Raw genomic sequence first — 25,371 nt, forward strand, 5'->3', positions numbered from 1 at the left:
AGTCCCATCATGGGGCCACGACTGACAAAAGCTGGAAGGCCTTTCCAAGATGTCCACAGGAACAGGGAACATGACTCAAGACAGCTCCCACCACCCTCAAAACAATACCCTTGGAAAAACACAGTAGTAAGACATGCCCAAGGAGCGCCAATCACTGCCATTAATATTGGAGGCTCTCTCCAAGTCTGTGCTGTTGAAGGAGGGTCCTGCCCACCCCCTCTCTCCAGTGCCAGTGCCATGTGGGCAGAGCAGGGGCAGAGCACCGAGGTTGGAAAAGCTCTTTCTTGGGTTGGGAGAAATTACTCTCAACCGGGTAATGCTGAGGGCAGTGTGCATTATTTACAGTGGGCATTCATTACACAATAATGTTTTAAAAGGGTGAAATTGTTCAGAAGACCATGACTTGCATCGCAGGATGGGTGCCTGAGCAAAGCAATTGCTCTTTCTTCCCTTTGGTATTCACCAAAGAGGACAGAATAGAGCTTGGAAGCATTGGCAACTTTGCAAAGTTTGCTACTTGACTCGTGTACCCTACTTGAACTTCAGAGTTATTAGTTAAACTCTGTGTTATTTAAACTCTGTGTTATATAAACCCCCACTATAAATTAAAGGCATTTGCAAAATTAATCTGGTGACAATTAACTGTTATCACCTGATCTAACCCTCCTGCACAGTTTAGAGGCTCTGGATTAATAGAAACTCTTTGTTAGAGAGCCTGAACAGCAAAATGTGGCAAGAAATACGTTTCCCTTGAGCTCAATCAGTTTGGTATCCTCATAACTGACCCTGGTTGTGTACGCTGCTTCAGGGTCATCCTCTAGGACTCTGGAGAGGCCAAAGTCTGACACCTTGCAGACCAAGTTGCTGTTGATCAGGATGTTCCTGGCAGCCAGATCTCTGTGCACATAACCCATGTCAGACAGGTACTTCATTCCGGAGGCGATGCCTCGCAGCATCCCGACCAGCTGGATGACGGTGAACTGCCCATCATTCTTCTGCAAAAGGAAGGAGACTTTTGATGAGCTGAGAGCCTCTGCACCCTCAACATTGTGTGTGCAGGAATAAAAATGCAAAGGCAAGTCTCCAAGGAAGGAAACCAGGAAAATTAACAATTCATTACTCTCATGCTCTGACCATGAAGCTTTTCTAAGTTTCACTATTTAGATTAAGATCTCTAGAGACAAAGCTAAGGAAATGTAGTTCTTTCAACTTGAGATCAAGGAATGAGGTGCATCTACTGGTGGCTGATAGAGAGACTGTGACTGGAGCAAACACATGTGTATAAGGTGTATAAGGGCACCAGCCTGGGCTGTTTCTCAGTCAGGCAACTGAATGGCACCAAGTTGCATGGAAGTCCTACCTGTAGAGGTTCATGAACACTTGAGGGGGTAGGAGCTCTTCCCCATGTTGCCACACTGCATTTCGAACCACTTCCCTCACTCTCCCTTCTCTAGCTCTTACATTTTATGGAAAAACTCTGACAAGTCTGGGGTTTGCTATGCTGCAGTACGGGTCTGCTCCTGAACCACACCACATTTTGCAGGCTAAGTTAATACCTTCCACTGCCTTCTAAAATAAATGTAATATCCTCCAATTTATTCTTACCTGTTTCTATCACTGAATGTCCCAGGTCCTTCATGATGCTGTGTAAATGCAGATCAAAGAGACAACTGAGCTACTCCTGCCCCTGGACAGCACCAACACCCAGAAAACATTTTTATTGACATTAACCATCTACAAAGAACCCAAAACAAGTCCCCAGGTCCCCCTGGAAAGAAGATCTAAGTAATACCTTTAAAAATGTATCCAGAGAGCCATTCTCCATGTATTCAGTCACTATCATTACTGGTTTGCCTAGAAACAAAATGCATGAGTTTGTTAGGAATTTATCTAAAAACCATGAGCAATAAAAATTCTTTTAATAGTGTGTCTGCATCTGGATATACAGCTATGCAACAGTAAATCTACACCAAGACACTGCTGTCCCAGCAGGATGACAAGAGTTGTTCCCAGAATATATAGAGAAGTAGGGAAATTGAGGAGGAGGGGATTAAAAACTAATACCATATTATGGGTGGGGTACCAAGCCCTAGACTGTTTAGATGATGACTGAGAAGGATGTTGCAAGCTGAAGCCAGGCAGCCTTGTTCTTGTCTCCACCAACAAGCTGAAAGCTTGCAGAGGCCAAAATGCATACAGCAAAGTCTTTGGATCCTTCCCCCAAGCTTCAACACCCTAAAATAACAACAGGAGCCCAAAAAGAGCAACAAGGATGATCTGAAGCTTGGGCTTGGTAGCCACCAAAACTGAGACTAGGAAAGGATGGGATTGCATTCCTTGTAATTCAAATTACTACCCTTGCAAACACATCTGGAAGTAAGAGAAGGAATATTTACACTGCAGAACAAAAGCTCATTAAGTGTGGAATGAGTGCAAGTGGAAATCAAAGTAAAAGTTCTTAACAAAAGACCTGGTGTCCTATTGTTGACAGGAATAATAATGTTTTTCCAAATCTGTTTGATTAATTTTCATGCCTGAGTCATTTTAATGGTAATTATATATAGTTTTTGCTCAGTTTTTAAATCTAATTTCTCGCTAGCTTGCCACAATGGTGTAGCAATAATTAATGTGGTGTGCTCCAGCCCTTGTAAATTCAATGAAATCTTATAAGAACATGTAAATTATTTTTTATTTAAATCAATTTCCATTAGCTAGCACAAAGCACAGACAAAAGAGAAGCTGTCAGTTATTTGTAAAGTGCATTATAAATGTCTTTTATAGAAATGATCAACGAGAGCTGCCGTGTGTCATAACATGCACATGAAGGTAAATACTAAAAATCAGTGCATGTCCTACCCTTTAGATAGATCTTAATTTTCCCATTTTTTATTTCCTTAACTATTTTGCCTAATTTACTGCTTAATTATGTACATAACAAAGGTAATTGTGAACTTGTCAATCAAAATACTCATTGCTGTGTAAACATTACCTTCTCAGCATGAAGGACCTGTGCTGCTTCAATTCTTTTACGTTACTCTCACAGCTGCTGCCCAAGCTTGAAACTCACTCAAAATATTACTTTTGATATGAGCAATGCACCTTGGGACCACGAAAAATATTGCTGAATCCCAAATGAAAGATGGGCCCCACCTTTAAGGATGATGGCCATCTGTCTACACACAGCATGGGCTGAATGTAGGAGGGAGGAGAGATCTCAGGGGCCATTGTTATTGGATGGCAAACACGTCAGTGGCTTTGCAGGGAAGAAAACTCCAGGGATATCTCAAATGTTAATGTTTTGTTTTGATTTTAAAAGCTAAACACCCAACTGTAGCCTAGGGTCCTTTATCTCGGACACTTCAAGGCAGCGTTGCAGTGAGAATGGTGTCTTGTTATGCCACCACCCTGGGGGACCTCCTCCAGGCTCCTGCCTTTGGATGCCATCAGAGAAAAAAACAGCAAGATTTCTGGCACTTATGTTTCATTATCTGACTGCTGCAGGTTGGCAGCAATCATGGAATAAATTAACCCCATCTCCAAGAGCGTGGAAATAAGGATACAAATAGATAACTTTCAACAAAGTAAATTAAAAGTAAACATCAGCCCTTCCGAAGTGCTGGGCTGATTCTCTGTGTAACTAGGGCTTCCTCCTGCTGGCATTACATGGTCATAAAATATATGTGGATGGCACTCATGTCAGTGGTGTGCACATTGCATCAGTGCAACCAAATGGGATGCAAATGAAAACTGCCACTACCTTTGTACAGCAGAAATAGCAAAGGGTTTGTCTGCAAGAGGACAATGAACATGATTAGTCCAAATTAACTAAGGTGTGCATTCGAACTATATTGGTTAAATACAATGATATTCTCATTCAGAATTTAAAATGGCCTAATTAAATTCAATTTAACCTAATTTACTTCCAAGGTAAATCAAGATGCAGCAAAGACCCTAAAGATTTTGCCCTAAAGATCTGATTCTACAATAGGCCAATGACTGAGATACTGAAGGGTAAAAGAAGTTAAATACTTAGAAATTCATAAAAATTGCTTTGGTCCATGAAAAAGAAAAGGGAAAACCCATGAAGATGTCTGCTGGAAAAAAATTTTGAGTGCAGTAAACAAATATTTACTGAGCTAATGAGAAGCTCTGGGTGCATACTGAATCCAGACTCTAGTTACTCCAAGTCCAATTTAGAAGTAGGGCTCCCTGTGTTTCCACAGCTTTCGGAGCAGACAGCCACTTTATATAAAGGCAGCTTGCTAGGGAGGCACATTCTCACTAAAAGTGGAAACTCCAACCATCTCCTGAGGCCCCAGCAGCCAGAAGGACTCAGGCCAATGCCAGTAGCAGCTTTCATGGATGTAATCCATGTAATCATCACTTGCTCCTTGCCCAATATTCCACATTCCGGCAGGGCTAGAAATTGGAGCTCTTACACAGGTTGTCCCCAAGAGATTTTGGTATTTATTAAAATTTTGGGAGAAATCCATTTTGGTTATTTTCTTCTTAAAAGTTTCAGGAAATGCAATTTCAAAGAAAAATGCAAGAAAAAGCTGTTGATTACAAAACAGCATTGATTTTGTGGAGATTACAAGGACAAACAGCTGGAGCCTCTGCACATTCTCTATTACAGCTCTGAAAAAGAACTAATGTTGGAGATGCTTCCTCTGAGGAATGACAAATGGTACTGAGAGTAGCACACGGCCCTGAATGCCACCATCTGAACAGCAGCAGCTAAGCAAGCTCTGACACTGCCAAGCATGAAGGCAAGAGGGGAGACAGCCATTCACACCTGTGAGGCTGGTGCTTCTACACTTAAAACACAACTTAAAATAAAAAAAGTAGTTATTTATTTTAGAATTTAGAATTAGCTAACAAAATAGTCCTTGATGCAAATAATGTAGGTCCTCCAAGGCTCTAAAATGGATGAATAACAACAACTTGACACATTTTCCACAGGCTCAGCACAGCACCAACAGCCTTGTGCTGGGCAATTTGGATGTGCCGTTCCTTTCCCTGCCCTTATCTTTAGTGCATACTGTAATTTGGAGAATAACTGGGCTGGAAAAGCTACAGAAGGCTGTTTTGCTAACTGAGCAGTCAGATCTCAGTAACTCTCAATCCCTCCCATATGCCAGCACCATGGGCAACTACTATCAGGGTCATCTCCAGCAGATCCCAGAGGGAGTTTGTTTTAATTGTGGTTTTATGCATTCCTGACATCTTCACCTACAGTACTGTTCTTCTTCCCTGCTTCTAGAAAGCAACACTTTTTCTGGAGAAATGATGAAAAGTGCATTCAGAACAGGCATCACCTAAGTCTTTCTCCCTTAACCAACTCTCCCAAAGCCAGAGCTCACAGTGAGCAGCCCACAGCAAGTTGTACCTACTTTTTGTGACAACACCTTCCAGGTGGATGATGTTGGGGTGGTCAAACTGCCCCATGATGCTTGCTTCTCCCAAGAAATCTCTCCTCTGTTTCTCTGTGTAGCCCACCTTCAGGGTTTTGATAGCCACTGGAAACTCACGCTTTCCCTGCAGCTTCAGCCTCCCACTGCAGACTTCCCCAAATTCACCTGCAGAAGAAAAGGAGAAAGAATAGGATCACACCACATCAAAGGAACACATGATGTGCCTGTGTCTACAGGATGCAGCACAGCCTTGGCTGATGGAAAGCACAAAGGGCTGCCCTGCATTCATGGGTATGGACTGCTGAACATTGCAGTGATGACTATCTCCAACAGCCACTGCACCACAAGCCAAGTAATTCATAAGCACAAGAAAACTTTGAGTAAAAATGCAATTTTCCTATATTTAAAGAGATATGCTTTATATATTCCACCAGGCTTTTTTCTCATTTAATATTTTTGTCTGTCATGTCCTATACCACTGTCCTGTGTGGATAGCTGTAAAACTCAAACCACTTGCTTCTTAACCTTCCTTTGGTAAGTTACATAGAGGGAAAACTGTCAGCTTTTCACAGTAACATATATTTTTAAAGACTACAAACTCTTTACAATTTTATTACTACTTGTCCCAAAAAGTAACCTAAATGGATTTTTTTTTTGGTGAACACTAAATTACGTCCAAATCCACAATTTCAGAACATAGAAAATACTCCTAAGGTTGGATGCAAGTCCTAACAAACAGCTTTACTGGAAACAAAATGGGAGTTTCTTCTTCTAACCAAGGAAGTCTAAAGCTTTGGACTTTGGCTTGTGCTTTTTTAATGTCACAGGTGACCTCTTACTTTTAATTTTTGCTTCAAGAGTGACCTTAATGTTGGGGGATAAAAAGGTTCAAATGGTAAAAAAGAATGTGAAACATAAGTGACTCTTTTCCTTCAGCATCCATTGAAATAGCTCAGCTGACCATTTGTGACCATTTTCTGGACCATTTTCTGGACCACATTTAAAAATTTCAATTCAGCTCCTGAATTTTAAAACCACAGTCAGTGACAGGTCTGTCCCAAACTTCAGCTGGAACACACTCACCTTCACTTGCAGGGTACCTAACAGCTCAAATATTTCACAGCCCTTCCCAGATCTCTCATGTTAAGAAAACCAACCCTTCATGTCGCAAAGGGTCATGGAATGCATCTCCATACCAGCTCCGATAACTCTTTCGATGGTTATGCATGAAGCTTCAATTTCCTTAGCAAACTCGTGGACAGCTTGATTAGGGTCCTCGTAGGTGTGGGGGTCAACATAGGTCCTCACTCCAGGCAGCTTAACTGCAAACACAAATTAAGCACATTTAATGGCACATAACAACACGGAAAATGGGCATTAGACACTCCTGTCCCTGGCACTCAGCTCTGCTGGAAATTAATTTCCATGGTGAAAACGAGTATCATTCTTGAAAAATGATATTTAGTTTATATGTGACATATGTGCAACTTCGGCATATTTAGAGAAGCACAGGAGTGCTCAGCTGGAATGCTGTGCAGCTAAAAATCCCTTTTGGTGCTGTGTGATGGGTTGGTCCAGCTGGTAGAAAAGGACTCCTTTCTGGAACTAAAGAGGGTACACCAGGAGGAAAAGTACAAATAGCAAAATGTTACAGGAGTAACTTGCAAAGCAAGCTGGATGGATGGGGGTTGATGGAGAGCTGAAATACATTATGCCCTACCAGTCACACATCAGCTAATCAATCGCCCACATTATTTCAGATGGAGTTACTGAGATTTAAAAGAACTGCATATTTGCAGTACAAAGCCTGTGGGTTGTATCAGTATGAATATAATCAATAGTGGGCTTTTTCTCCAGGACTTGAGAGGGGAAAAAGTATTTTCATTATCCATATTATAAGTTTATTTTGACAATCATTAAGGCTACTCACATGAAGAATTGCTCATCAGTCTAATGAGACAGCTACATTACACTGTGGCTCTTAATTGATTTGCTTCCTGCTGCCTTCATTACATAGCACTAATGGAAATTTGACTTTCACTCACAATGTGTTTGCCTTTTCCACCCCAAAAGGCACCTCACTGTTACCCATCCCCAGATCCCACAGCTCTTGATGAAGGAAGGACTGATAGCAACCATGAGATTTACTTTTTAGTATCACTGCAGAGGGGTTTTCTATACAAGGGCATTAACACAACACTTCTGAAAGCTTCCTAGGTGCAGAAATAGGTGTTATTCCTCACACCTCTGCAGAGGCATCCAAGCTGAAGAGCAGCAGTGGGCTTGGTGCTCACAGCTGCCTGAGGTGAAGCAAAGGTTTCAAACAGGTATTTTGGACCGACGCATCCAGACCACAAAAATGTTGGGCTGTTATGTGCTGAGCAGAAAAAATTAATAACATCTTGGTTCACAAATCAAAGACAGAAAAACAAACCAAAATGGCTCACTAGAATGATCTGGTGCAAACATACAGGTGTGAATAGCTCAGCACATATAAGGACTGTTCAAATCTTCAGTTCTCTGTGGGGCTTGCAGTAGGGGCAGGGGGGAACTTCTGCACAAACAATTCTTTTGTCAATAACCACCAAAAGCAGATTTTTTTTTTCCTCAGAAAACCACCTCTCAGTTGAATTTCTCATTACCACAGAAAGCCAAAACCACATATATATGTTTGCTCTTTACTCACTGTGGCCATTATGAAAATGCATCTTTTCTTCTTCTGGATCTTGCTTAGCCTTGCTATAGCCACATCGCCTGGGAAAAAAAAAACCAAACCACAACAGAAGAGTATTTTTGTCTCTGGTATGGCAGAACTCCATTCTCTACTTTGAATCATACAATGCACAAAAACCCAGAGCAGTGACAAACCAAACCTCTCTGGTGGCTCTATTGCTGCTGCCCCAGTTTTAGCTCATCAAACTGGTTGCAATTTCCCAAACGGGATTCAGGGCTCGAGGCCCATGGATTTTCAATTGGACTTGTGTTTCCAAATCCCACAGATGCTTCTCAAAAACTCCACTCTACCTGACATTTAATGCAGCTATTGTTAAGAAGAAGAGAAAGCGGGAACAGGAAGGACAATGAAAGGGGAATGGGATGAAACATTAGAATTGCAGAAACAAAATCTCCTGGACTGCAGAGCTTTTGCAGGCACTGTGGTGTATGTCTTGCATGCCCCCCTTCATCCACTGTGCATTTGGACAGAACTTTAAGTTATAGTATTTTAGAAAATGGCCTGGTGTAAACATTAACATCTTATATACATGCAAAATAATGGCTTAAAACAAAGCAAAACCAAACCTGTTGCCTCACTGCCTTCAAGTGTCTCCTATATATTGTTGGCTCTGCACAGCATTTCATGCACATCTCCTGTCTTTCCACAGGGGAGCTGCCATTCAGGGGATCCCCTCTGCCCAGCAAAAAAACAGATGGAAGAAGGAAAGCTGCCTGACCTATCCTGCTCCCACAGGAGTGCCTGACAGTGCAAGGATAGTGCTGGATACTACCATGGAGTCACAACTACAGTTGTATGCAAGTTGCATCTCCCCCAGGGAATCTCCTATTAGTTTTTGGTTGCTCTTCCCTGACTCTTCATTCTTCTCATTGGTTTTCTAGGTGATAGTTTTGCATTAGCATTAACTGTCTGCTTTGGTGGCATTTCTGAGATCTGCTTCACTTAGACAACCACATGGAAGCCCCAGGACAACTGCAGTGGCAAGAAAAATTGCTACACACACACACACACACACACACATTTAAAAATACAGGATGACGTATGTAGGATACACATATATATGCCTGTCTTTCCAAGGACCTGATAACATAACTGGAAACAGGAACCGGATCATCCTACAGAAAACTGCATGAACATGAGCCTGAAGGACACTGCTTGGTAGAATGAAAAGCCTGGAACAGACACCTGCAAGCCAGCCAGCATGCAGTGGAGTCACTAGCTGGCACACCTCAAAGAAAGCCTCAGGCCACTACGAAGCCACTTAAAGCTGAGAAACCTCTCTTCCATTGCTTCTGTGATTTTTGAGCTAGGGACATGTGAGCACTCCAGCATCACTCACAGCAAGGAGGAGCATATGATTAGCAGGAACAAAACTGCAATTAGGAGGAGCCAGTAACAGGCATCTGCATGAAACATACCCTCAGGATGAAGTCCTATTACAGGGAGCTGCTGTCTGCCCAGATGCAAGGGGCCAAGCAGCCTTTTGGCTATAGGATTCTGGCACTGGGTTTGTGAAATGATCACAATTACAGACAAAAGCCTGGACACGATGAGACCCCAACATTGAGCTGGATTCAGCAGAGGTGGATGCTGGACAGTTGAAGAGGGGAAAAGCAACACGAGCTTCTGGGGCTATTCCTGGGAAGAGGGAGCTTACCTTGGGGACAAAGGAGACCTGTGCTACAAGGAGAGGAATAAAAAAGAGATTGCAAAGGTTGTGCAAGCACAGGGGAACGGATCAAGAAGACAAGGGAAGGCTGGCAAGCAGTCTGGGGACGCAGGCAGGGAGATAAAGAGGTTGCACTTGATAAACAGCCAGGCTATACATGCAGGGCATGATTTCAGCAGCAGCAACCAAGCTAAGACCATAACACTTTGAATGCAAACCCCACAAGAACAGCACTGAGGTGCCCAGAGACGTGGCTCAGTTATCTGCATGTTGGTGCTCATTGCCTTGCTCTAAAAACAGCAGTGCCGTTTCCTGAGATGGGGTCCTGCATCATTAACTCAAAACTAAGCACTAGGTGTACATGGAGACTCTGGGAGTAAGGGTCATTTCAAGGCACATTCTGGTCTTCACAAACCCTTGGTGAGAATGGATTCTTCTTCTTCATCATATGACCTCCCCTTTAATTAAATAGAGAGATGAGTCTCAGTATCAAGTCTCACTTCTGGCAACCCCAATTTTTTCTGCTGCAAGTTGCCAAAGTTATATCAGTTTTTTGCAGAACTAACTTTTCTGGATGGAGGCATACGACTCAGTTTGCCTTTTAAAAATACACAAATAACGCAGTTCATCCTTCTACCAAAAGCATGTATCCAATACTTCTTCTGTTTTGCCCTTTGGAGCAAATGCCCTTATCTCTTCCTCAGGTTTGGAGCACTTTGCCTATAAAAATGCTTTTCTAACATTATCCTTTCTATGACCTGCATCTCCTGATTCCTTGACCATAAACACAGGAGACAGAGAGACGCCATCCCCTGCATAGAGTGATCCAAGCACACCTTGCTGCACAACAGTCCATGTTTTACTGCCCAGGGATGCACTCCAAGGGCCAACACAAACCAGTCGGCTACAGCTGCCCTCTTCTCTTGAGCTGGGTAACACATACAGCAGCACATCACATTAGCATATGAAATCAGGCTCTGGGACGGCTGAAGCATCGTTAAAACAAGCCTTGACAAGACACATCAAAGTGAAATGGCAGCTAGTGGACTGTGACTGTCAAGCAACAGTTGGGTGTCACTAATAAAGCTTGCTGCAAAGCCTGCCATCCCTTGTGCCCTTCACACACTTTCTCAAACTACCCAGAGTCCACACTGACTGGGGCCAAACTGCGCTTCTTCCATTCTTGACCTTCAGATGCTTTAAATAACACACACAAACAGTTTTTTCTCTTGTCTTCCCCAACTAAATCCCATAAAAATCTGTAATTTGGGGTCAACAGTCCGGAGTTGCTTTGTGAATCTTACTGGCAGATCAAAGTATCGAAATATTGTGGCTTTGCAATATATTTTGGTCAAAAAAAAAGCTCTCAATTGTTTGTGAAATAATCCATTTCTGCATGTGCATTTGCTCTTAATATTTATTGGCTAAGCTGTGAGTCAAAAGCTCTCATGGAAGACTCATTCTCTACTTTATTTTCACTGTACAAACCATAGATTTCCTATATCTTTTCTGTATCATGCACAGCAAAAGCATAAAGATCCTGACACTCGCTTCATCTCCCACTGAGCTGGAGACGCTCAGCCAAAGAGTTAACAGAATTCAGCAGCACACCTGAATCTCAATTCATTTACTCCTGTTGTGGGTTTGTCCCGTTTATGTGGAAAGCAGATGCCTTCCTTGCACAACTCTGTGTTTTTCAATAAAAGTATCAGAGGTAAAAAGAAAAGTGAGACTTTAAATATTCTTAAGGCATCATGTCTTATTTAAAAACTACTTGCAGATTGGCAGGCAGCTCGTAAAATATTTATGGAGCAGATTATAAAAGTGAAGTTATAAAATGATCCCTATATAGGTTTATAAAATATAAAATGGACAGGTAGAAAGATGAACAATCCAGCTGGGAAACCAATGCCCACTACCTTGCATGACAGAAGCCAATTCACAGAGAAAAATCCTTCACGAAGTGAGGCAGAAAGATGCTTGGTCTCCCTGGACTGATGGAGATTCTTTTGTTCTGCCCTGTGTTTCAGGATACCCTTGCTGGATTGTATGTCGCCCTTTGGCCAGTTGAGGCATTCTCCTGAAAAGCACAGAATGCCCAAGGGTAAGAGTTTTCATCTCCCTAGCCAGGGCCACCATTCTGGTCACAGCCCAGGCAAGACACAGCCAGGGGACTCTGAAGCTGGACCTTGGATGTCAAGCCCTACGTGGTGATGTGAAAAAATCTTAACATACTTTTTTTACAGGCATAGGCCAAAGCATTTCAGCATACAGCCAAGGCATTACTGGAAGTGCAGGTGGGGACAGCATTGAGACATCCCTAAAGAGGAAAGGGACTTCACCTTGCCAGGTGCAGTCAGTACCATTGAACAGGTTGTGCCCTGAAGCAGTGTGCAATCTCTCATCCCAGTCTTGCAGAGACCTACACATGTATTTAATCTCTCAAATATGAGATAAACGAAGCATAGGCACTTCTCTGAAACAGAGACAAAACACTTTTTTTTTCAGGGGTGAGACCTTCACTCAGAAGCATGTCTTTTACAATAAATCAACTCAGAGGAATGCTTCCAACCCATCTCAAGCTGTCATTTTACAGGAGGTTTGCAAGGACTGCAAGGTTATTGTTTACAAAGGGTTAGTGCTTATTTCAGACTATTTGTTCCAGGATGTTAAAGCAATAGAGCTGCATACGTGTTGCAGCGCAGGATCGCGTTCCATGCAGAGGAACAAACAAACATGGATCTCTCCATCTGGCCAAGATCCTGTTGCTTCAGCTCATGTGTGGAGACAATAACTTGTTCAGTGAATAGCTTTATCCTTGATAAACAATGCTGATACTGAGCCAGAGGCAGAAGACTACCACTAGTGATGTTAGTCTGTGTTCAGCATTTGCCTTTGCTGCTTGTAATCCTAGGATAAATTCAGTATCAAAAAAACAGGGAATACTCAAGAGACTGGTGTAAACTGAACAGCCTCTATATTGGAAGTTGCTTTCCATTTTTCTGTTCACTTTCCTCTTGCACAAGATCAAAAGAGCAGTAAAAGGTCTGCTGATGACAAGCCAAGACCTTTAGCTCAGTTTAGGAGATCCAGGAGATGGCTGGCCTGAGAGGAACCGGGCAGATTCCCTTCCAAAGGGCTGCAGGCTCACAATCTTCTCAGTGCTGCTTTCCCAGCACTGCTGTCACCCTCTACACTTGTGTGACCCTTTGTTTGACCTCTGATTAACTTGGATGCCTTACAAAGGAAGTCTCACAAATCCAGCAGTGGTATTTTTAGCCTTTAGTCCTTCCCTGCCTTTGCGCTGAATGACTCCCTGCTTTCCTAAACCACTGCCAGAACAATTAAAAATAATTTAAACAAGATATCGTTTTCCCCTCTTGCAGGAAGCTCCCTCTGAAGTGATTTCCATAAATCTCTCTAAAGAGGTTGTCGTGCCTTCCCATAGCATAGCCAGTGGCATCCGTGCCTTGAAGTAACTTCTCCCGTTTCCCCCTCCCACCCTGCTGCTACACTGGTCTCCCTGCACCTAAGGAGGAAACCTGCAGAGGGTGTTTTCCAGGTCAGCCAAGTTTTCCTTGTGTGTCTCTCTTCTTCATAGCCATCCACTCCAATCCTGGTCTTCTCTGAGAACTATTTTCCATTGCTGTCATCCTCCACTGGGGGCCTTGCTTGAGGACATTTGAAGCATGACTTGCAGCAAGGGACTGCCTCGTGCACTGGTACCACAGGCATGACAGACAGTAGAAGTACTGCAAGGTTTTCTTTCAGAGCAATCATTGCCAAAACAGTGGTCCGCATACCAGAACAACTTTTTACAGGCACACACTTTGAGCTGAGCATCCTTGCTTGCTAAATCTGCTCTTAAGCACTGAAAAGTCACAAAAAAACAAGTAAAAAATGCTTCACCAGGGGGAAAAACCAAAACCAAAACCCAAACTCCTCAATCAAAACAAAAAATACAGCATCAGAAGAGCAAAAATGGTCCACCTTAGTGACTGTTGTGCCTCACAGGAAGGACTGCACCATGACCCAGCTACCACCATGCAAAGCCCCAGCATCCCCCAGAAAACACAGCAGAAGAGTTCCACACCTCTCACCAGCTATGCTGAGAAAACTTCCCAGCTTAACAATGCATGTGGGATGTCTCAGAAATTCTGTGGTCTCAAGCAGCTATCTGATGGGGATGGTGATTACACGCGCCTCTTCGGAGGCTTAGGAAGATCTCTGTCCACACAAATATTACAGCTGATACCTTCTTTGGGAAGCAACTCAACTGGCATCCAATCAAACCAACAGAAATTAAAATCACCCCTCCTTTGAGCAGTTAGAAAAGAGGGGAGTACAAGAGAGCAGAAGGTGGTGAGGCAGCCCAGATGGTGGCAGAACAGGACAGCATGCAGCATGGACACGCACCTCAGGACACCCACAGGGATATGCCCACTGCTGCTGGAGCATATCGGGGGCAAGCAGCACCATGGCATTGCTGTGTATGTCATACACTGCCTTCTATGTCCATGACATACACTCCATTCCACTGGCATGCATGTCACATGCCACCAAATAAACACTTTCCTGCACCCGCCTACCCCCTGCCTCCTCTGGGGGCACAGTTCTTCCCCCAACCCCTTTGGATGACAAGAAGCAGGACTTGATGGGTGCCCAGCATCCATGGTGTTTTATCAGACACCTGCTGCAGTGTCTGGATTGATCATGGCATAATGCAGCAGGTTTTTGCCCCTGAGATCCCTGCTCTTGCTGAAGATACACTCTGCTTCAGGTCACAATATTTCCAGTTGTTGGGATAGACAAGCTGGGTACAGAGACTAGATGAGAAAGTGATTTCCAGGCCAGTACAAGAAAGGAAGGGAGAGGCAGACTGTGCACAGAAAACACGGACGGAGGACACGGAGTAGGAGCCAGCACGGGTGGGAACACTGACCATGTTAGGCTCGGATAGGCAACAGCACGCAGAGAAGAAGCCCACCCACAGCCATGATCGCAGCAACTGAAAAGCAAACAAAAAGGCCCAGGATAAGGAATAATCCCACCGCCCTGGCAAGGTGCAAATACATTCACAACATTTGTATATGTATTTTCTTCCTTCTTATTGCATTTATTATTTGGACCAGAACACCTTGGGCTGCAAAAGTTTCATGGCATGTGCTATTGTTGGTGAAACATGCCTTGGGGAGAGTGTCTAGATCCTGGTGCTGTAAAGCAATTAACCATGTGCTTCCTGTACTGGAGTATCACCATCAGGATTAATGGGGCCACCCATGTGCTTAAACTTAAGCACCTGCCTTGAAGCAGGCAAAATGACTTTTTTCCACAAGTGTGCATGTGGTACAATTACAATTGCCTTTAAAAAAGGAAAAGCACTGGATGAGCATGAGCCCTGCTTTTGCAGATCCTTATGCATGTACTCACAGAGCCCTTTCTGCATCTCCTTGTGTCAGGGAAGCTTTGCACATGTTAGGCATCTGCAGAAGCAGGACCTTGCGAGAGCATTCAGCCTAAATAGACTCGAAATATGGTGAGCTGAAAGGCACTCCACGCAGCCACAGCTTGCCTTTGAAGGCTGCTCAGCCATTACTTTAATCAGACTATGGGTTTGCCTGGCATCAGTTCTCAACCCAATGCTGGCTGCACCTCAGTATTTGCCCTTTATCCCTTGTGAGAGAACTTGCACGGACAATTTTTCTGTTACCAAATCTATTAAGACAGTTCATCCTGGAAAAGAACACAGTGCAGAAGAAACAACAGGAAGGACTTCAGAACAAGCAGGAGCCCAGTGGTGCAGGTATACTCCAATTAAAGTCAGCTGAAGATCTCCTCACTTCATTTCTCCTCAGTCATCACAAGAAGTCATTCTTGAAAAAAATCCTGTGCACATCAGATTTTTATACAGTATGACTTACAATGCCTAAATACATTAAAATCGTTTATTTAGACAAAATTAACATTCTACAACTGCATTGCCTTAAATTATGATGCAAAATAACTTCAGGCATGCAATGATTTACAGAATTATACACTGGATTATGTGCTTACTTAAATTAAAACTGGTGAAGAATGTCTTCTAAGCTCCTTTTGCATCAGCAAAAGAACTTGCTAACATTTTCTAAACAGCAATGCCACTATCTCTAACTATAATTAACAATATTTTCTATTTTCATAATGCTCCAGCTTGTTCAGTCATACTAATATGGAAGGAGATCAGCCTTCATTAACCCACTCCGTAGATCCAAGTTAACACCAGAGATCCAAAACTCAAAGGTACACAAAGGGAACCCAAGCACTAAATATCTTGAGTCAATTTTGCCCTTTTCTTCCTTTAACCCTGCAGGATCTGAGTGCAGGGAACTGGTGCATCTCCAGAAGATCAGTTTGGCTGTGACCCTTTAGCTTAGGTTTCAGCCAGGAGGCCAGGAGGCCCCCAGGCATTTTCTAATGCTGCTGCCACCAGACCTTCCCACACCTCCACACCACTCAGCATGCAAAGTCAAAGTTTTCCAAACAACTGTTCAATTAATGTGAAAAGCAACTACTTCCTTAAAATGAAAAGAGCTCAACATTTCCCTGAACAAAGAAAAGTCTTTAAGAGCTCCTCAGCAACAGGGCTGCTCTGAGATGAAATAGGTTCCCTGCACTGAATCCAGATCTCACTCTTTTTATACAGAATAAAAAACAAATGTTCAGGTGTAAGAGAAATGTACTTCAGTGTAGCCTTGCTCCTACAAACCCATCAGCTTTGCACTTGTGGTCAAAATATTCTGAGGTTTAACATTAGGGGAAATCTAAAGTGCTTAGAAACAAACTAAACAGGATCAGTGGACAATAAAATTCACTTTCCGGTGCATGGAGCACTTGGTTAGGTAAGTGAACTTACTAATTGGTCTGAACAGTCAGGACAAAGGAAGATTTATTACTACTTGTGTTAAAAGGATGGCTTGATTTGGCAGATAAACTTCAAAATATAAAAATCCCAAGGCAAATAAAACCGATGTTAAACTCAAGCAAAGGCATCGTGCATCTTGTGGCCACTAGATTTGGGTGCCTGATGGCTTCTAGGAGGGGCCCAGTTCCCATCTCCTCCTTTCCTGCAGGGCTATCTTAGTCTAAAACCTGAGGAGCTGAAAGCAAAAGCCTTCCAGACAAGATCAAATGCTATGGGTAAGATTGAAATGCTTTTTAATGAAATACAGCCGGACTTCTCCAGGGTTTTAGACCTTTAGCCATCAAGCTGACCTATACTGGAGAGCAGAGTTGAACCAAGCACTGCATACATCAATTTTATTTGCAAAGTCTCCTCCAACCTCACTGAATCAACCCGCAAACTATGAGGAGAGCTAGTGGGGGCTGCTACTGGTCAGGAGCCCCTCTGATCTGCTGCAGAATCACAGATGACATGTCCCCATAAAAGCAGAAATTATTGAGAAAACACCTGCAGTGTTAAATCCCCTTGGCTGGGAAAGAACAGGCTCTGAGGCAACACCATCTCCAAAAGCCAAGCTTGCTTGAAACAAGTTGTGACACCTGCTTCTAGCCCTGGCTTCAAGGAAAGGGCTGCAGATGGGAAAGAAAAAAGCAGAGGAGCCTGCAGCTGCAGTGACACCTCCAGGACCTCTGTGGCCTGCTGGCACTGCCCTGCTCCCTGGCCAGCCCAACTCTGCTGCATTCAGCTATCTCAGGCACACAGACACAACACTCCTCCTCTCCTAGATAAGGTGACCCCCACAAAGCTTATGTGGTTTGCAAATCCAACTGTCCAGAGCACAAACTTTAATAAACCTGTGCCAGGAGCACTTATCAACACCCTTGGCATTGTTTCAAACCCTGGCCTTGGTTAATGAAATGTATATATATCATGGGCCCCAGCAACTGTGCCTGCAATTAATGTAATTAATTTACCACAAGTCTGCAGATGACCCAGAGAGTATTTGGAATTAAACTACATTTTTAATGGCTAGATAGAATTCAGAGAGGCTCTGCCATATATAGATGTGGCTTTTAAGAGTTATAAGCTGAAGTCTTGGAATCATGATAAATGGAAGTCTCATTTGTTGCTTTTAATAAGCTGTTCTAATGGGATGTTCTTCAGAGTCTTGCAATTAGAGACTGAAATACTTGACGGTGCCTGGGAAGATTTTTCTAATCCTTCATACAGTCTTGAGTGATGGTAATGATTGCTTCCTGCATCTCCAGGTCAGGAGGCCAGCTCTACACCTAGCAATTCCTGAGTCAACATGCTTGCTCAAAACATCAGAGAAGTGCTATTACACACTGTGAGCTGCTAGGAATATATTCCCACTTTGTCCCAAAATGTACGAATGTTTAAGGAGTCACCTGCTCTTCCTACTGAGCTATCCTAGTTCATACATTAAAGTGTGTCTCTGCACTGTTTGAGAGAAACTGAGAATGCAGAAGGCCAAGCAGATGACAGCTATGCGTCACTATGGGGAAGGAAGACAATGTCTTCAGGGAAAGGAACTGCACTTGGAAAGACCTCTGGCATTATACTTTTCTATGTCTGAGCCATAAGAAAGCAGAGATAACCTTTTTTCTAGGTAAGAGGCCAAATGCTGCTAACATGGTGAAGCCCCAGGAGAGGTCACACTTCTGATTTCAAAGAAGGTGAAACATCCACATATTCAGAAGTGCAGAAGGGTAAGAGTCTGACTTCCTTCTTCATTCTCTACCCACTCCACAGTCAAGAGAAGACACTGTAAAATCCCACCTTCAAAGACTACATACACAAGGGGTGCTGAGCAGAAGCCTCAAGCTGCTACAAATTCCAGCTTGAAGAGCAGCCCAGTTCCCTTCTCCACGTGGAAACAGGACTTGCATGATGCCATCAAACAAATCGCTTGCAAAAAGGGGAGGAGGTTTCATCACTTACTGCACAACCCCCCATTCTCCCTGCTCAGACAAAGCTTATGCTGGTTGCTTATCTGCTCATCACAGTCCTTCCAGCCCATTCCCTTGGCTGCTGCCAGAGGAACTCAGAAATAACTTGGAGCTTAGTTACAGATTAGTTTTAGATTTGGTCAACTCTCACCCTCTGTCTGGGCCAAAGTCATCCAAAGGCAGATTAGCCTGGGTCCTTAAACCTGTCTCGAAACTGCAGAATACAGACTGCCTTGTGGAGCCTGGCAAGTTTGCACTAAGCCAAAAAGCGTTTAGAGTAGAAGAGGAATGAGGTGTTGGAACAGCCAAATTTGACAAGCTGATCTCGACAGGATGTTAGAGATGGGTGCTATAGGCAGCAGATTTCCACATGGGCCCCAGGAAGGTCTGACCCCATGTGGAAGGGTGCACTGGAGCACTCTCCCTTCAGAGAGCTGTACTGTACACCAGTGCTGCTCCTCTCTGGGAAAATGGCCCAGCAAAGAGGCTGTTAATGGCATGGAAGTAGTGAAAACCTTGACCCCAACAGAAGCAGGACCAGATCCTGCCTGCTCTTGGGTGGATGGGAATTTTGACTTGGCAGAGCAGTAGCTTCCTCAACAAAATCCTTCCTCTTGTCAGGTGAATCGTGGGGAATATTTGGCAGTAGGCAGCATAATAAAGTGGCTATAAATCACAGGAGACAATGTCCTGCAGGAAGAAGGAAGAGCAGGCAAGAATGCAGAGATAAAAATCCTTTAAAATGTCCCAACTAACAAAAATTGTGACTCATGCTGGAAAAACTCTCTATGAAAACCATTATCTATAGACTGTCTCCCATTTCCTACGGAAATATTGAAAAAGCAAACTATTTTAAGCCCTGACATAACTTGGAAAATAGGATGGGGGGAGGCCGTGGAAAAATTCACCCATTTTGACCTTCCACATCACAGAAGGTTGTAAACACTCTCTCAGGACCTGGGATATAAACCACAATCTTTCACCCTCTCTATTCCCTGAAAGCCACTTTTTAACAAGATGCACATATTTGTGTCCAGAAAGTAGCCCTCTGCCACCACAGGCACAGATATTTAAAAGTCTAAATCAGCGAAGGTCAAGGATGGATATGCTGGTGTAAGAGCCTTTAATTGCCAATACCCAGGTGGCAAGATTTGTCTTTGCTTTGTCTTTCAGAGGCTAGCTCCTTGCCAGAAGGAGACTTTCTATATATGCATGACACAGGGTAAGGAGAAGTTTTTTGCTGCTTCAATTTTTTTTTCCCTAAGTTCTATGAAAAGCTCCCTCTGGTTCTTTGGAAGATCACTTGAGATGGAAAGGTCATCCATAATGGGTAGTTGGCTATAAATGCAGATGCACAGTTGACTTGGCTGTTTTGAACAGCTTTTGCAAACATGCACAGCATTGACCTAATATCTTCCCCACTTTACTCTGTAAAAGCTCATGCTTTTGTTCAGTGCTATGAAGTTTGAAAGCTTGAGGGACTGGAGGGACCAGCAGTCTCTTAACACTGACCCTAAGACCTTGTCTATTTTGCAAAGAGGGCTGGGTTTTAAGGACAAAAGAGGGGTACTGCTCTGGAGCAGTTGTCTCCTCCCCAGACTGCTGAAAACTTGGCTCTTGACCTCAGTTTGTAGGGAGAAAGAGACTGATACCACACAACAAAAACTGAGGCACTTTACTGCTCCCTGTGAGATGGAGTGCAAAGATCTTTGTATCTGGATTGTCTGACACAGACTTTCAAACAAAAGTCAGTAATGATTTTAGATTAATAAATACTTCAGTCAGGAACAGTAATGGTAACAGACATCTAATTCATGCATTGCTAGGAAAGCAAAATTTTATAGATTTGCTCTATCTGTAACATGCACAGCACTTCTGAGAACACATAATCCCAACAAAACAGAGATAATAACAACTCTGTGTTCTTTAATTAAATACTTGTAGCTGGTTTAATAATAGATTTTCAATCCACTTCTCTTTTTTATGCTGAGACAACTACAGTCTGATTTAGTGAATCTCTTTGATTTGTAATCCCAATTGTTATATTATTAATATGTCCTTGATGCAAGGAGCAGGATAACTTAAAAAAGTGATCAGCTATTTGGCTTGGCATTTGTGACCTTGGTCAGAGGACATGTTATTTACAGGAAGTTTTCTGGAGCATCTGCAAGTAAATCAGCTCTGAAACGCAGCTTAATTGTTTAGGGCAGAGCACATTTAGTTTCAAATTCCCAGGAATCTCCACTTCAGACGCAAAGTGCATTTCCACAGATGGACGCTGACATGTGGAAATGCCACCACGGCTACTGTTCAGCTGACCTTTGGTTAGGGCCAGCTGCCAACGGGAAATGCCAAGCTGTTACTTACATTCATTCAAAAGAAACAAGAAAACTGCAGAGACCTGAAAGCAAAAAAAAAAAGAGGAGAGAGGTGTGGCCCTGCCTTTGGGAACCTAGCAAAAAATAAAAAGCCTGCAGACTCCAGCACACTCCTCAGCCCTGTGACTGAAACTCCTCACAGAACTGCCAAGAGGAGGACGACATTCACTTCACACTGCAGAACTGCTCTCAAGCCTTGGGAGGATAGGTGCAAAGAGGTGCCATACAGCATCCTAGGGAGGAATACCCTGAGGTGTCCAGGGCCTCTCAGGGACCTGGGAGCACCCTGAAGCCAGCACAAAGTAGCCTATTGGCAAGAGCTGGCCAGGCTACATCCTCAGTGCGGCAGAGCAAGACGGTTTCTCTCCTTCTCCTGCTCTCTTTCATGAACAGAAAAGACAGAGCCTGGGCTTTGCACAGCTTGCTTGGTGTGGCAAGCAGTAGTGATTCCAGCTGGAGTTCAAAATAGCTGTTTTCCTAATAGCAAATACAGGAAAGAATTAGGAAAGAAAATGCAACCCCACTGGAACCAGGCACTGGAACAACACAACCACTCCAGAGGCTTAATAGGAAAACATCTCCCAGAAACAGGTTAACTGCTTCAGAAAAGGATTATCCCATGACTTGGAACATGTTTATTGTCCCTGCTGTCACAGCAGGAGAGTTACTCCACAAATTGTCTTGAATCCATATCCAAGGCAAAGCAGCATGAGTAACTCCCTGGCATCTCTGCTTTCTTCCAAACCAGAGCAATTTCATTGTTTTCTTTTGTTTAATCTCAAATTGTCTGTCATCTTTCTGGATTTTTGGGGTTTATTTTGCTGTTCTCACAAGTCACTCAATGTACTAGATGGGCTTTAAAATTTGTGGGAAGTCAAATTGGCAGAGAAGTCCTGTGGCATTGAAGCCAGTTTTTTAATAATGGACAAAACCTTGGTATGGGAGGCTTCTCCACCAGCTCCAAATGGACTGTGGTCTTTTCAGTTAGGGGAAGGGTTGAAAAAATAAAAATGGACGAAGAGCTCAGCTCCCTGTGCCTACCCTTTCCAGACATCCAGTGCGGCATCATGCAGAATGTCCCAGAAATCTGCAGGTGCCCTGGGGTCCACAGAGGGAAGTGTGGGTACAAGGTAGGAGGATTAAGGTAGAGGCTGCAATAAAACTCTAGCCAAAGGACACAAGGGCTTTCATAAGCATGCCAAGAGATAAAGAGCTAAGAGGAAGCACATCCTGGAAAGCACATCAGGCAAGAGAACAGAAAGATGTAACTAATGAGAACTGCTGACAAATGGCTCAGAGTTTGCAACTGCTGGCTGAGACTAGAGAGAGTAGCAGTGAAAAGGAGACTTGCAAAGGTACATCCTCCTCAGAGGGCTACTGAGCCCTTGCCAGCAACTGTGGGAAGAGCAGGAGCTACTGGCAGCCACACAGTTCTGATTCCCTATGGCCACAGAGGGATGTACATTCCTCCACCTGTCACTCACCCCCCAGACTCTTCCTTGCAGAGGTGCCAGGTTACATCCACAGCTTCCCTACAGTCACACATGCATTCTCCTGTTTGCACCAAGACAAGCACACATCCAGGCTGAGGGAAGCCAAGGTTCACATCCACCTGCTCTGACAGAAGAGGAATTTCAATCACAACCTCTAGTCTTTAAGGAGAGACTTGAATCCTGTCTAGAGCCAAGTCTTTCGACTACAGCTTTTCTGTAGGCCCCGGTGTGAATTGCCTGTAGCCATTGACTCACCCCCCTCCCTCTCTGCTGCTGCATGCTTCTCATGCAGACAGGAGCATTTACTTTTCCATTTTTAAGCCCAACAAGTCACTCAAAGCAGACAACAGGAGCTCGAACAGCTGAGCTGGAAGAGACTGTCAGTCTCTGACCTTGACTGGAGATGAGTCTGGCAGCACACTTACCTTTCAAGACAGGAACTGTGTCCATGTCTTTCCACGGATGCCTTATGCTTGGGGACAGAGTTGTTCAGCCTGGCAGGATTTCACTGCTCTGCATTTGCAGACTGATACCTTACCTCCTCTGGGAAATAAGACCCTCAACCAACAAATTCAGTGCAGCTCCTCTGCATCTGTAACATCTCCTAATGTTTACAATATCCTGTAAATTAGAGCCACCTTGCCAGACCTGAGCTTAGGGCAGAGCTGTATCATAAAAGCAACTGTGGGCTGATGGGTACCTTAGAAGCATAAATGTCTATTTTGCACTGAAAACAAATTCAGCCTTATCAGTAGATGTACTTCACAAAGCTTTGTGGAGTGCTTCACATATGCATGAAGGATGTTGCACTCTTTGACTACTGCCACTAAAAAAGGTACTAATATACATGTAGAATATGAAAAAATGCCTTCCATGCTGTCTGCCAAACAAGTTTTATGTTGCAGTACAAACTTATTCTGATACAAGCCAGATTTTGCCCCAGTACCACAATCTCTTGTTCATCAAAAAATTCCATCAACTTCCATTAGAGTTGTCAAAGGTGGTATAGTCCAGGCTTTCATCACTTGCCTATGTTTAAGCACATGAGAAGTCAATGGGATGGTTTGAGGCAGAGTGTCTCCCTCTGTGGGGGAAGCTCTCTGTATGATTTACTAACACTTGAGGGACACATTAATATCGTACACATGAGAAATGAAATCCAGATCTGACCAAAATGTGGGGCATTTGGCCATTTCAGTGGCTTAATTCTCATTTTCTTTGCAAGTGTTTTCCTGCAGTTTTCTCCATGAGCAAAGTCCATTGCAAGCTCTGAATACAAACATATGGGGGTGAAGATATTTTACCTGTAATAAAACGTTCTGCTTAAAGGAATGTGAAAACAGTCCTGGGAGAATCAAGTCAAATAATCAGGGCCAGCCTATACACAGATGAAAATCATTGGGAAGTGAACTACATCTGTGAGAGTGCCTTTGTCATTCTTGCTTGTCCAAACAGATCTATCAGCCCACCCTCGGGCTGTTTTACAGTGCTACTGCTTGACAGCTTTGTTCACATGCTGCTTTTGCCTAAATCACACTAATCAGCTGGTCAGATAAAAGTTATTGCAAAAGTTGAAGAAGTATAAATACACAGCTTCTTCTCTTACCTTCCGCTGAGAAGGAAACCGATAACAACAGCCAGCAGAATGACTCCCACTGTTACAGACACAACAATTATAGGAATCTGGCTCTGGTCGCTGGATGCAGCTACTGCTGAGATGAGAAACAGAAAATGGAGATTAGGGTTAAAATGACAGTCAGCACTCACATGAGTCTTTCTAGTGAGGCTGCCAGCAAGGTTTCAAATCTTACCAGTTCGTTTATTCTTTTACAGTTTGTGTTTTCCCCCTTTTGCTGTCTGTTTCTAGTTTGGAAAGGATATGGGTGGAAAGGAAACAAAACCACACGCAACACTAAGCCAAAAACCCAACAAGATTCCATCTCACTGCCAAATTCAGAAACCAAAGCGTTGCAGGATGCAGCCTTTGAGTTTGTGAACTCAAGTTTTTCTCCCTGAGCTAGCTGCATTAGAAATCAGAGATAAAAAGATGAAAACCCAACAGGCTCTCATTTGGATGAAAACCCAACAGTCAGAGAGAACATTTGTGGAATGTTATTGCTAACAGACACAAGAAAAATCTACAAGATATAAAGAATTACCTGCACTTCAAGAAGCTATAAAAAATTATAAACTAACACTTTGTGGCATCTCTATCACATGGCCATAAAGTGCCCTCTGTAAAACAGGAATCTGCTAAGACACGTACAGTGGCTGGTCTTTTTATTGGCCAAAACCTGGGGGAGCAAAACTCTTCCAGTCTGTGCCTTGTAAGGAGCCCTCCTACCAAAAGGCAGGAGACTAAGCTGATGATAAAGATGCCAGCAGAAAGGTCAGGAGAGGTGACTGAGAACTGAGTTTTGATGTGGGTCAAATAAGAGCAGGTGACCAAGCTCCTGTAGGCTGCAAAATGGAAACGCTAAAACCACTTGTATCTTGTTTATCTCCCCGACTTGGCAGGGAAGGAGCCCATTTGCCCCCATGGGCTTGTATGTGGGGCTCCCCAAGCACAAACCAAAGTCTCCTCACCTTGCCCTCTTTGCTGCCAGCTTATTTAGCAGCAAGTATATAACCCCCCAGGGTACAAATCTCACATCCTCCCTGCAAAACCAGCTCCCTGGCACAGGAACCACTGCTCTGTGGGGGAAAACCTCATTATAGCTCTTAACCTTGTGCCAGCCCAGGATGAAGCTCCATCCAGCACAGAGAGCAGCAG

The 25,371-nt window shown here is 43.6% G+C and overlaps 1 protein-coding gene across 8 annotated transcripts in view; it reads right to left on the reverse strand.

Annotated features, from left to right (window-relative positions):
• EPHA5 (EPH receptor A5) overlaps positions 1 to 25,371 on the reverse strand; it is a 179,982-nt gene that overhangs the window by 20,013 nt on the left and 134,598 nt on the right. For 4 of the 8 annotated variants that reach the window (XM_031066389.1, XM_031066388.1, XM_014311929.2 and 1 more), the window contains 7 exons: positions 24,205 to 24,310; positions 14,760 to 14,825; positions 8,101 to 8,168; positions 6,611 to 6,736; positions 5,394 to 5,579; positions 1,793 to 1,854; positions 786 to 995 (listed from right to left, as the gene is read on the reverse strand). In XM_031066389.1, the coding sequence (XP_030922249.1) occupies positions 786 to 995; positions 1,793 to 1,854; positions 5,394 to 5,579; positions 6,611 to 6,736; positions 8,101 to 8,168; positions 14,760 to 14,825; positions 24,205 to 24,310 (824 nt within the window). The remainder of the gene's footprint in view (positions 1 to 785; positions 996 to 1,792; positions 1,855 to 5,393; positions 5,580 to 6,610; positions 6,737 to 8,100; positions 8,169 to 14,759; positions 14,826 to 24,204; positions 24,311 to 25,371) is intronic. The other 4 variants (XM_005418145.2, XM_031066385.1, XM_031066387.1 and 1 more) reach the window with 3 other exon arrangements.

This window comes from Geospiza fortis, unplaced genomic scaffold (assembly GCF_000277835.1).
Source record: "Geospiza fortis unplaced genomic scaffold, GeoFor_1.0 scaffold11, whole genome shotgun sequence".
In the NCBI taxonomy this organism is placed as follows: domain Eukaryota; kingdom Metazoa; phylum Chordata; class Aves; order Passeriformes; family Thraupidae; genus Geospiza; species Geospiza fortis.